The following is a 12,951-nucleotide window of genomic DNA, read 5'->3' on the forward strand; positions in this document are numbered from 1 at the left end:
TGAAGGCCTCACCTGTGTCCTGAGTGAGGAGACCGAAGAGGACCAGAGCCCAGGCCATGGTGCAGATGCCCCAACAGCACTGCCTTCTGAGACCCCAACCCTGGGCCTGGCTCCCCAAGACCTCTCTTATCCCCTTCCCCTTGCTCAGAGGAGGGAGGGGCCTCCATGCAAATGTGCTTCCTGCACCTGCCTCTCCTCAACCCTCTGACCTGGCTCTTTATTCTAGATACTTTTGCATCCCTGGGCAGCAGAGCTTACTCAGGACTTAAAAATCTTTAACATATTATCAGTCAGGTCATACTGAGCTCATGACAGTGCCCTGGAAATAGATCCAACCCATAGATATCCTTACATTTCCTGTGATGAGAATCTGGTGGTTCCTAAGTAAGGAATCCCAGGGCTTCTCCTCCAGATGTGTGACTCAGCTGTGGGGCCAGGATGACAAGCCGGCTGAAGGAGATCCAAATGCTCCATTTCCTAGGCCTAAAGGTGGAGTTGGGGGCCATGACTCCCCCTCACCACCTTTTTATGCCCTCAGGATGGGTCCTCATGCATCACTCCATCCTATGTCTCTGTGGTGGTTTGAGACTGAGGCTGTGGCTGAAACCTGGGTTGTTTTTCAGCACTTTGAGAAGATGATATTGGGGAGGACAACACTTTGAGGCCTCAGAGGGGCTCAGTGGGAAGGAACTCTTTACATTTCATATGGACAGCTTAAGTCACAGAAAATCCCTTCTCTAAATCCAGGCCCTCGCTGCCCCCCCGAAGGTGCATTGCAGGCACCAGGGAAGGGAAGGCAGCTGGAAATCCCTCCTCTCCTCCCACTGTGGTCTTCCCTCCCCCATCCAACTCAGTACCACACCCCCTGATCCTTTCTATTCCCTGGTAGCACATTTCCTTTGGTCCAGGAACTTTCTCCAGAATGGAATGTGCCATCGGCCACACCAGGTGGCCCACCGCTCACCTCACGACTATTCAGCATGTCCCACCACAGCTTTGGCTTAGGAGTCTTGCTTGTGAGGCATCTCTGGGCTCAGGGAGGAGTCAACATTAGATGTTAAATAAACAAACCCCAGTAGAAAGGCTGAGTGAGAAAAATGAGAACAGGTAAAGATAGATTGGCTTCTCAAAATGTAGGGAAAAAAAAAATACTGTCTAAAGAAGAGAAAGCTCTGTAGGATTGAAAGCCACCTAATGGAAAGCAGAAGGTGAATTCTACTGTTTGAGGATGTGAGAAAAGGGGATCGGGTCAGGTTTGGCCTGAGGGCCCAGCTCCAGGGATCTCTCCTCAGGGCACGTTTTAGTGTCACAGGGAATATGGGACTTTCTTCCTAACGTCCTCTTTGTGCACATTGAGAAAGCCCCACTTCCAAGATATGCACCTTCCTGAGGTAAAGTTTCTTCCATAGACAGAGAGTTGCTTAATCTAGTAGTGCTTTCTAGAAAAGAATCAGTTTGGGGTAAAAACTCTAAGCAGAACTGACTAAAACTCATGTATAAACTATGGAAAATCCTCACCTCAATTCTCTTTTCATTTAGAAAATACTCACCCTCTTCACAAGGCTTTCAGTCATGATGTGATCTATCTGCTGTCCCCACAGCTTCCCATGCATCTCCCTGCTCTGAGTCTCCAGTCAACCATTGCCCAGCCCACTAGATTTCTTTCCGTTTTCATTGGCCATAGTCCCTCTACCTCAGCACCTTTACACAGGCTACTCCTCTGCCTGAAATGCCCATATCTTTATACCTCACATGTCTGGATCTTTCTGAGGACACAGAAACGTGCCCCAACAGCCCAGTTAGTAATCCTACCCGTGGAATGAATTAAGTGGGGAAGTTGAGCTAAGGTATTTGCCCAAAGAGTTTCCAGCTGCATTCAGGCAAGTTACAAAAAAATATTCCCAGCCAGGTCTGAGGAGAAGGCCACAAAATAGAACTGTAGTTTTGTTATATGTCACCCTGGCAAATGCCACACTTGGTGTTGTGCCTTTTACTCTCTTGGTTTCTTTCTGCAGTCACCCATGGCTTGGAGGAAGGCAGGGGCAGAGGACCTGCTCTTTCCCACATTACCCCTTCCCGGAAAACACAATTCTGGCTGCACAGAAGGCTGAAGACTTATTCATCCCTGCTCTGAATGAAGAGGATGACCAAAGGCTTCCAGTCTAACTGAGCTCTAGTAGCCCCTTTTCCAGAAACCAAAACCTGGCTGGGAACATGGCATTCCCTTTCCACCTCTCCTTAGGGTGGGTGCTCACACCTCTCTCTGTCCCCAGCCTCTGCAGTGGTCTGAGATTGGGTCTGGGACTAAGTTTTAGGGTTGTTTACTGTATTGTGCAGAGAAGGGACAAGAGACTTAAGAGTTTTCCCCCTTAGGAGGAAAGGGGAGAAAGAAGCTGATGCCTGGAGAAACCTCAGCAGGACTTTGGGGATGGGGTTTGGTGGGGGGATGTCATCGCAGTCCCCAAATCTAGGCTCTTGCTGCCCCCTGGTGGCTTAGCTGAGACAGCCCAAAACCAAGAATAAGGAGGAGACTAGGGAATCGGCTTCACCTCCCTTCCACCCTTTCTCCCCCTCCTTCCAAAATGGAATTTGCTCCCCACCCACCACCCCTGATGTCTGTGTAATGCACTCTATGCTCCATGGATAAGTTCCTGAAGCTCCATCTAGAGTAGAATCTGTCACCTGACACACCCCCAGCTCAGGACCACTAGCTTCCCCAGGGACCCTTGTCAATGGATCACTACCTGGGAGGCAGGTCTCTATTCAGAGCAAGAGGAATGTGGAATAAAAATTGAAGCCAATCCTGGCAGTAGACATGCAAGAGAGAAATGGGACAAAGAGAAAACATTTTGGAGTTTTTAAATGTCTGACATAAAACTCAAGAGGGGAGAAACTGAGGAGGTTCTAGGAACCCTGGAAAAGATTTTGTGTTCTCAGCAGGTGAGGAGGAGTTGGACAGGGCTCAAAGGAGCCTCAGCCTGAGGGTCTAGCTCTAAGCACCTCCTGTCAGAGGGGAGTCCTGTCTGGGAAATCTCGGACTCTAGTTCCACCCATGAAGAGATGTGTGAGTTTTTTTTTAACACAAAGTTGTATGTAGGGAATTGAGAGCTAAACTGTGGCTCTAGAGATATCAGGTGTAATCATTTACAAGTTCTGTAATTGTTATCACATTTGGGGAAAGGTCCTATACAAATATGGTTAAATTAGGATCTTGAGATGGGAAGAGTGTCCTGGATTGAGATAAGAAAAGGGCCTGGATATATATCACAAGTGTTCCTATGAGAAAGACACAGGGAGATTATACACACACACACACACACACACACGCACATGTACGCACACACGTGTGTGCACACACACACACACACACACACACAAACACACCGGAGATGACCATATGAAGGAGAAGGCAGAAATTGGAGTGATGGAGCCACAAGCCAAGGAATTATGGCCACCACCAGCAATAGGAAAAGGCAAGGAATGGATCTACTTAGAGCCTCTGGAAGAAGTTTGGCCCCCCACTAACACGTTGATGTTGGCCCAGTGTTGGTGATTTCTGACCTCTGGCCTCCTGAACTGTGAGGGAATAAATTTCTTTTGATTATTGCTGTCCAGTCTGTGATTTGTCACAGCTGCCACAGGAAACTCATACATAAAGTCAGTACTCTACTCTGGAATGACTGGACATTGCAGATCTGGCTTCCTAAGGAGTTTGTTACTAGAGTTAGAGCTCTCAGCCTCCCAGTCTCCCTGCTCCCCTTCCTTACTTGCTCTGATCACAGGGTGGGTAGTACTTTTTTGGTGGTCCATCTGTCTTGCCCTGAGGGGCTCTGTAGTCTTGACCATTTCCAACACCCATGAAGGTCAGGCATCCTTGCTGGTACCTCTCCCTTTGCCACTCACTTGACTTCTACGTTTAAGCCTCACCAACAGGCTTCTATCACTTCCAGGTCCTGCCATCTCTATTGCTACCACAGAACCCCCTTCTTCCCTGCCTCCCCAACCTGGCCCTAGCTTAGAGGAGAGCCACCCACTGAACTTTTTGATGATCCTGGTGCTTCTCTGCCAGCACATTCCTCATTGCTCAAGTAAATGCTGTGTCTGCCAGGCCCTCCTGAGAATCATCTACCCTGGGGAGCTGTCCAGCCTTACCTGGTAGAGCCACTCCTGCCAAATGCTTCTGAAGCCATCATTTTCGCAGTCTTTCTAAGGGTCATCGTCCTGGCGGTGAGCTTGCAGATTGTCTCAACATCCTTGGCAGTTAAGAGTGCTTCTAATAGGGCTTCTAATAATAAACTCCCTTCATCCAAACTGAGTTTCTGCCCCTTGATCCTGCACCCTCACAATCCAGCCCTGTGCATGCTCTTCCAGTTCCTACTGTATATAATTGATTGGTTGTGCAGCTCCTATGCCCCTGTACACCCTCTTGTCCTGGTTTTGTGCTGACATAATCCTACTTATTGGCCCACAGGCCTGCATGACAGGAAGGGATGGATCCACTCCCCGCCGGGGGGTGGTGAATATTATTTCAGAGCACAAACTTCTGTACCATCTCCAAGCAATGGCAGGGTAGGGATGAGCCCTAAATTAAGAGGGGGTCACTTCTGTCAGCTTGTATATCTCAGGGGAATTATTGATTCAAGACTTTTGGGCTCTTGGATCCACATGGCTCCTTCTTGTGGCTCAGGACCTGTAGTTATCCATTCAGGGCCCTGACTGGCATATAGCAAAGCTGCCTGGTGGAGAGATCACTGCTTTCTGGAGGTCTGCTACTCTGAGGACTGAGTTCTGGGCCTCAGCTTTCCCCGACCTCTGCACAGGTAGGATGCCTTTTTCAACTAATAAGGAGGACTTTTGGCTTTCATCCGAGGCCTGTCCTTGCTGATTTGTACTCCCAGCCTTTTACGTTTTGCAAATTATCAATTGCACTTAGCAAGACTCTTATAACAGTGAAAGCAGTAGGGTTGTCCCCACACTCTTCAAAAGTACCCATTTCCTTGTATTTCTCAATTGCCTGACACGTGGCCCTGCTTTTGCATATTGTCCTACAGGTAAACCACCTCTGTTCCCCTCCAGTAAAAATTTAAACAATTACATTACTCTATGTTCTCCTATCCCTAAACCCCTAGTTGGAGTCTTCATTGCTCCAGAATCTCATTTCTGTGTCTCCTTTCTCAGACATACCTGCCCCTAGAGTAGTTCAGGACTGTCCTAGTTTTAGGCCTGACTGCTCCCTGTCCTGAAATACCCATAAGTCTCAGGCAAACCAGGCTAATTAGTCACCCTCGTGATGCCACCTGTCGTGGGCCAGGTCTTCCTGGACACCGATGCTGAGGTGGAAGTGAGCACATAGAAGAGTGCTGTTGGTGTCACCCCTGCCCCATGCAAAGGAAGAGAAGAAGCAGGATCAGGGAATGAGCCCCCGTGGTGTGACACTTCAGCCCCTCCCAGGGGCACTCGCCCAGTCAGAGACGGACATGCAGAAGACAAAAGGAGGACAGTGCCTGAGAAGAATAAAGGGGAGAGAGAGCAGGAGTCAGCAAGGAGAGCCTACAGACAGCAGTGGAGATGTATCCCCTGAGAAGAGAGAAGGGTGCAGAAGGAGGATTAGAGAGTAAGAGCCTCCAAACTCAGAGCAGCAGTGAGAAAATCTCAACCTGCCCGTTGGGGAGCTCCAGAGCAGAGGTAAGCATAGAGAAATCCCAGTTTTGAGAATCGGCGAGGCCTTTCACATTGGCATGCTCAGTCACTGCCAGGCAACTGCCCAGGAAGCACATCCCTTAACTAGAAAGCTAAGGCAGATCCTGAAGATACCTGTACTGACATCCTGGAGGCAGGTTTCCTTAGGCAGGCAGATCTGAAAGGCTCATCTGTGGTTGCCCTACTTGGGCTATGGTGTAGTCTTAGCCAACTCCAGGGGCGTTTCTGGAGCTGAGACAGCCCTTCACGTGTTCCCATATTACAGCAGGACAGCCTGGACTGTATACTGGTGCATCCAACAATCACTACATGCAGGCTGCTCCGGAGAGGGACATGACTTTGAGAGGGCAAATCCCTCCTGGGAGAGAAGTTTCAGGAGAACACTGGAAGGTGAGGACTCTCTGTCCCTCCAGCATCAGGGATGACATGACTTTCATGGAATCTGGGCCACTCATCATAGCATCCGCTTCATTGGCCCAGCAGCAAATGGTCATTTTCACTTCTCTCAGTCAACAAGCTCCTATAAAGGCTAGGAATGAGAAGTCTTATGGAGCAGGGAACACACAGAACATTTCCACTATAACATACTACACATTTAAAAACTTCAAGCATGTGAACCCCTTGTTCAACTTGGGAAGCATCTCAGGAATTGGGGGCGGGGGGAAGAGCCTGCAAAACTCATGTGTCTGTTGCTATAGGCATGTTTAGAAATCAGCATATCCTCAGAAATTGAATAACAATAAAATGCCTGTGCATAAATAACAGGGTCAGAGAACTGCCACCAGACTGGAAGTTGTGCTGGATGGGGTGCCAACCCCCGTTGTCTGGGGTCCACAAGGCAGAGGTCCCATGGAGGTCAGTAGAAGGTACTGGATGCTTCCTGCAAGAAGTAAGCAGAGGGTTTCTCTTTAGTGATATATAACTGGTGGATTTTCAGGCACTCCAAGATACAGGAATCACTATCTTATTTAATTTGTTCAAGAATAATTTGCCCACACAATCAATCACGATGCAAACGTAAGAAGTACAATGGTTTCAAATTAAGAAATAAAATGATAATTTGAATTAGACATGATTTATAACCTATAAAAACAAAGTGAATTTCCTGGATGACATTAAAAACTAATTTGCTGTACACCTGAGTTTTATCAGTGGGAGGGCATAAAACAAAGGAAGCTTGTACAGTACAAATTAAAAGGGCACAATAGTTGGGGAAGATCTCAAAATGTATGATATGCAGATGTATCACATTCTTACCATCACTATAACAATCTATCATAAGCTTAGGGGCTTAAAATAATAGAAAATTATTTTCTTACAGTTCTGGGAGCCCAGATTCCAAAATGAGGCTGACAGGACTGAAATCAAAGAGTCAGATGGGCTGGCTCCTTCTGGAGTTTCCAGGGGAGCATCGGATATCTCACTCTTCCAGCTACTAGAGGCCACCAGAATTCCACGTAGCTGGTAGCTATGTGATGCTAGTTGCTGCTCTGTGGTCACCATGCTTTCTCCTTTTCCGTCCTCAGGTCTGCCTCTGAGGTCTGCCTTCCTCTTAGAAGGACACTCATGATTACATTCTGGAGCACCAGATAATCCAAGATAACGTGCCTTGACTTTCTGTTAGTCAGGGTTCTCCAGAGGAGCAGAACCAATAGGAGATACATAGATCCACATACATATATGATTATGTGATTCTGGAGGGTGGGAATTTCCACAATCTGCAAGCTTGGAGACCCAGGGAAGCTGTTGGTGTGATTCAGTCTGAGGCTGAAGATCGGAAAACCAGAAATGCCGATGTTGCAAATCCCAGTCCGAGAACAGAAAAAGATGGCGTAAGACGTTCCAGCTCAATAGTGAGACAGGAAAAAATAAAAGTCAAGTTCCTCCTTCCTCGGCCTTTTGTTCTATTCAGGCCCTCAATGGATTGGAAGGTACCCACCCATATGGGGGAGAGCATCCCACTTTGCTGAGTCCACCAGTTCAAATGCTAATCCCTGGAATTCATCTGGAGACACCCTCACAGACATACCAGAAAATCATGTTTAATTTGGTCTCCCCATGGCCAGTGAGGTCAGCATGTAAAATGAACTGACACAGTCCCTACCTCAAGATCCTTAATCACATCTGCAAAGTGCCTTTTACCGTAGAGGTAACATTCACAACTTCCAAAGGTTAGAACTGGATATCTTTGGGGGCTAATACTCAGGCCACCACACCTACTGAGGTGCATGTGCAGGAAACACTCTGAGGGGCTGTTCTCAATCTGTTTTGCACAGTCGTGCCCTAATATATTCCAGAAACGGGAGCTCTCTGCAACCAATGTTTAGAAGTCACTATTAAACGGCCTGTTGTTTTCTTTAGCTAATTCCAATACTCAGGGAAACCTGGGAGGCTATTTGTACTGTTTGAGCCTCCACAAAGGGAGAACTCCAGGAAAAGAAAAGTTCCAGAAATACCCACTGGTACAATCCTGTCCTGTTCACAGTCGAGCTCGTAGTGCTCTTGACATTACCTAAGCAATGAGCCATCCAGCCACCCCATTTGCTATTGCTTCCATTCAAAGAAGTATTAACAGGACGTTTTCCTTACACAATTAAAGAAATTTTAGGAAATCGCCTATGTATTCTCACACTTGTCCCCAGCAGGTTTATTTTTTAAGGCTTCCATTCCTCCCATCGCAGGCATGGAGGGGTTTCCAGTGTGAAGTCCCCAGGACATCCTGGGCAGTGCCTCTCAACCTCCTGCTCCTTCCTCCTTTGATGTCTGCAAAGATGCCAGGCCCAGCCCCTGGCCAGAGTTACAGAAACAAAGGACAAAATGACCAGGATGTGATGCCACCAGGGAGAGGAGAGGCCTCTCCCGCCAGTCCCTGTGAAGTGGCTGCTTCTCTGGGAGGAGAAAATAAGAAGCATGAAGTACCACTGGAGGCCCAGATCTGTTTGCAAGTTCCCTAGTGGACTGAGCAAACATTAATGATACACAGGGATGTGCTTATTTCTTTTCTTTCATCTAGCTGGATAACTGGAATCAGGCCAGGAGAGTGGCACACCAGACAAAACCACCAGCTTTTTTTTTTTTTCCACGGATGGGACAAAAGAACCAATTGGGAAATATTTCACTGAAATGAAGAGGCCAATGCATGTGCAAAGCTTGGTACAGGGACAGTGGGTTGGGGTCTGTGGGAAGGCAATTCTGTACAGAGCCCATCCCTCTGGACAGGTCTGTCCCTCTAATTCTCCCCCATTTCTGTCCCAGGAAGTACTGTTGGAGTGTCAGGTCAAAGGAGAGACCCTAAAGGGAGGGTCTCATCTATCCCTCCTTCTCTTTATTCCTTCTGCAAATCTTGAAGGCTTTCTTGTTACCAGAGCTTTGGCAATGGACTTGCAGAAGAATGACCCCAATAAAGGGCCATCTTGAACAGAATGTGGTGAAATCAAAGTTGAATACATGGGTGTCGCCTGTGATATGGACCAGTTGGTTTAGGGGGAATTTAACTATCAGTTTGTGCTTGGAGCATCTTGAATGCACCAGACAAGACTCTTTGGATCCCCTGCTCGTGACTTCCATGCATCGGATGGCATCCATATTCTGGGCCCTGTTACTCAGAAGAGATGGTCTTATTTTCCCAGAGACCTGTGACCCAGAGAGGATTCCTTGTGTCCTTCATTAAGAGCCAGAAGAAGAATTCAGAGAGAAACCCAGCCACAGAAGCAGAAATGTCCCGGTACAGAAAGAAGCAGGGATAAGAGTAGGGAAAAGTCCCATGAGCTCAGAGCAGAGTTTGCTCTCACTTCCCTGGTGGGCTAAGTACTAGCGCTCAAATATGACACATAGTCATAATCTGCCTTGTCCTCAGGGTGGAGCCTGGAGATGGTAGGGAAGCTGGGCTGCTGGATCTCGAGCCAGAGAAATGGTACGAGATTCCAGAAGGCTAAGAACCGACAGTATCAATTGGAGTTTAGAGGCAGTGCCTGGGCCTCATTGGTGCCAGGACACCTCATGATATCCCCAGGCTCACTGCTGCTTCCAGAGCTTCTGTCCCAGAGCCCTGGATGCTGAGGAACATTGAGTCAGGGCAGACTGAGCCCCAAGCTTGAAAGCAAAAACAAAGATAGTTGGTAAGTTTAGGACCAATGCCCTAATTGAGCAAGAATAAGTTCACCCAAAAACAACAATGGAGTATTTCATTTAGAGCCCACCTCCTGAGCCCACAGCTGGGCAGGACGGCCCTGGGTGGGGTTGTTTATCCCACCAGGCTGCCCAGTTTTGGAATGGAGACTGGAGAGTGGGTTTCATGCCTATCTGCTCACCGAGCATTGACCATTTTCACTGCCCTATCTGGTTCCAGACCCTGAGTCTGGGGCCCTCCAAAATGTTGTGCTTCCTGGGACCCTCGACAGGAAGGTATGGTTGAAAGATCTGTTTCAAAATAGATCTGAGGCAGAGTCCCAAGGGAAACAGAGCTGCTGAGCAGAGGTTACTCAAAGGAGAAGAGCTGAAACCACAGGACTCCAGAACTGTAAGTCCAAGTTCATTCAGGGGTTCCACAACAGTCCAAACAAACGTTCATGATATATATATCTATATAGTAAGTCATTCCTTCATCTCTTTCTGTCATTGAAATCTCAGGAGCAGTTTAGAGCACCAGTGAGCCTAACCCTCACACTCCCTAGGAGACCGGGCAGAGCCCTGGATGGTGGTGAGGGACCCTGGTGCCCAAACAAGGGCTCCTTGCTGTGTCCCTGATTGTGGCTGCATCTGCCATACAGAGGTAAACACACTGCTTACCGTGGCTTCTCCTAGGCCACAGTCCTAGCAACACTACCACCCTCTCCCCTACCCTTGGAAACGGGTTGTGTCGGACTCATCCCTGTCTTACCTGCTGTGATGCACATAATAAATAGATGCCCAGGGGCTCAATCTCCAATATGGTGGCCACTAGCCACACGTGGTTATTAAGCACTTGAAATATATCTAGTGACCCTGTGGAATTGAATTTTTAATTTAACTCGATCTAAATTTAAATTTAAAATATGACCATTCGGTTATCGTTTGGAGCAACTTGAGTATGTGAATGAATCTACTTTTTCAACCAAATTTTATGAAATCTAAATACAGATCAAGCATTACTGATGAAAATTTAGCCATGAACTGAGATTGCAATGAACTGAGAAAGATTTAGAAGACTTAGTACCAAAAGAATGAAGGTAAAATATCACAGTAATGATGTTTAAAATATTGACTATATGTTGAAATAGTAATATTTTGAATTCATTATAACCCAATATGTGTTCTACATTTAATAATAAAATATATTATTGAAATTAAAAAAGAAATTCTTGCCAGAGTCCTCCCCTTTTAGAGACCATATTCCAGACACATCATTATGCATCCAAAAGAGTGTTTGCCCATATAAATTAGGCATAATTCATTAGTCCCAGATTTTAATGCTGTGTTCATAATTCTCTGCCTCAGCACGCCCAAAGTATTATAAAGTCCATGAAAGCATTGCTAGGTAGTTATTGAATGAATAGAAGAAAATAAATATTACATATATTTATGATTGTATATGAAGAGGATTATATTGTATGTGCTTAGCTGTACTTGATTATTTTTTTTACACCTAACAGTGGAGACGTTGCAAATTTAACACGGTGCCTGAAGACTTCTTAGATATTTTTTTTCATATTTGCTTCTCTCTCATTCTTCCTAATGTCAAGGGGTCAAGATGAAGTTCCAGGTGTTACCTTTGACCCTCACTCACCCTTATGACCTGAATCCTCTCCAAAAGCAAGCCCTGCTGTTCTACCTCCAGGATGTCCTCAAAACCAGAGAGGCAAGCCAGGATCTCCCACGAGAACCACATAGCAACCATAGGGACCTTGAAATGTACCTGAGGTTATGTCATAACCCTACTCACAAACTCTGTATTAGCATGGCTTGTAGGAGATTCAATAATAATATAACTATATAAATAGAAAAGAATCACCACCAAGCATCTCACCACTTGGGAAAAGCCATGTTTTTATTGTTTTGTAAACAACTGTTCCAAGTCAGCTGTTCTCAAACTTTTTGGTTCCAGTATCTTTTTATACTCCTAAAGATTATGGAGTTACCCCCAAAGATTTTGTTCGTGTGGATAACATCTTTCAACGTTTACCAGATTAATTAAAATTGAAAAACATTTTTAAAATGTTTACTTTAATTATACATAACAATACTAAGCAAACCACAGGTAAATAAATATAATTTATACGTATTTTATTATATGCAAGTGTACCTCAGATATATTGTCAGTTCAGTTCCAGACCACTGTAATAAAGTGACTATCACTAAATTAATATCACAAATATCAATAAAGAGAGCCAAATGAATTTTTTGGTTTCCCAGTGCATATGAAAGTTATGTTTACATCATACTGTAGTCTATTAAGTGTGAAATAGCATTATGTCCAAAAAAACAATGTACATCCCTTAATTAAAAATACTTTATTGCTCAAAACATCTAACCATCATCTGAGATTTCAGTGAGTTGCAATCATTGTCGCCACAAAAATATAATAATAATGAAAAAAGTTTTCAATATTGTGAGAATTACCAAAATGGGGCACAGAGACACAAAGTAAGCAAATGCTATTGGAAAAATGACGTAGATAGACTTGCTCAATGCAGGGTCATCACAAACCTTCAATTTTTAAAAACAAACAAACAAAACCAAAAACCCAGTATCTGCAAAGTACAATGAAATGAAATAGGACTGTATTCAAAGACTAGAAAAAAAAAATGAGGCATTGAATTTTTTTTCCTTTCCGCAAATCTTTTTAATGTCTGGCTTACTGTAAAACTGTTGGATGTGCACATTGACTTCTGCACTAAGTCTGTTGCAACATGTTGCGTTGGTTGACGTGTGTAAAGAAAAGCTTCCCTCACAGAGATTGGAGGCACAGAGGAACCCTTTGTACTGAAGCGATCCCAAGAAAGAAGTGCATGAAGGTGTGAGGCCTGGTTTTAGGGCAGTGGTCAGAGAGCAGAGGGGAGGGGCTAGTGTGGGGCAGAAGAATGGTCAGTCACCTAAATGTTCCCCTGGCTGATGCCCATGAACTAAGAGAAGTATGACAGCAGGGACACTGAAAGCTTAAGAGCAAAGTCTCCTACCTCTTGCTATTCCCATAGTGAAACTTGCTGAGCTTTCTCACAAGAGGCTTTAACAATGGATTTGAGCTTAAAAATAGGATTGGAAGTCTCCTTATTT

At 45.6% G+C, this 12,951-nt stretch overlaps 2 protein-coding genes and 2 gene segments (V, D, J or C); all 4 read right to left on the bottom strand.

Moving 5' to 3' along the window:
• The window catches only part of LOC122203330, a 277,599-nt gene extending 277,476 nt beyond the window's left edge, over nt 1-123 (bottom strand). Inside the window, 1 exon segment of the V gene segment in view lies at nt 13-123. Coding sequence covers nt 13-58 — 46 coding nt within the window.
• The window catches only part of LOC122203332 (immunoglobulin lambda-1 light chain-like), a 614,033-nt gene that overhangs the window by 351,681 nt on the left and 249,401 nt on the right, over nt 1-12,951 (bottom strand). The gene's annotated exons all lie outside the window — the stretch shown is intronic.
• The window catches only part of LOC122203331, an 803,799-nt gene that overhangs the window by 310,464 nt on the left and 480,384 nt on the right, over nt 1-12,951 (bottom strand).
• LOC122203328 (immunoglobulin lambda-1 light chain-like) overlaps nt 1-12,951 on the bottom strand; it is an 814,466-nt gene that overhangs the window by 287,256 nt on the left and 514,259 nt on the right. The window lies entirely within an intron of this gene.

Source organism: Panthera leo, chromosome D3 (genome assembly GCF_018350215.1).
Source record: "Panthera leo isolate Ple1 chromosome D3, P.leo_Ple1_pat1.1, whole genome shotgun sequence".
Taxonomy (NCBI): Eukaryota; Metazoa; Chordata; class Mammalia; order Carnivora; family Felidae; genus Panthera; species Panthera leo.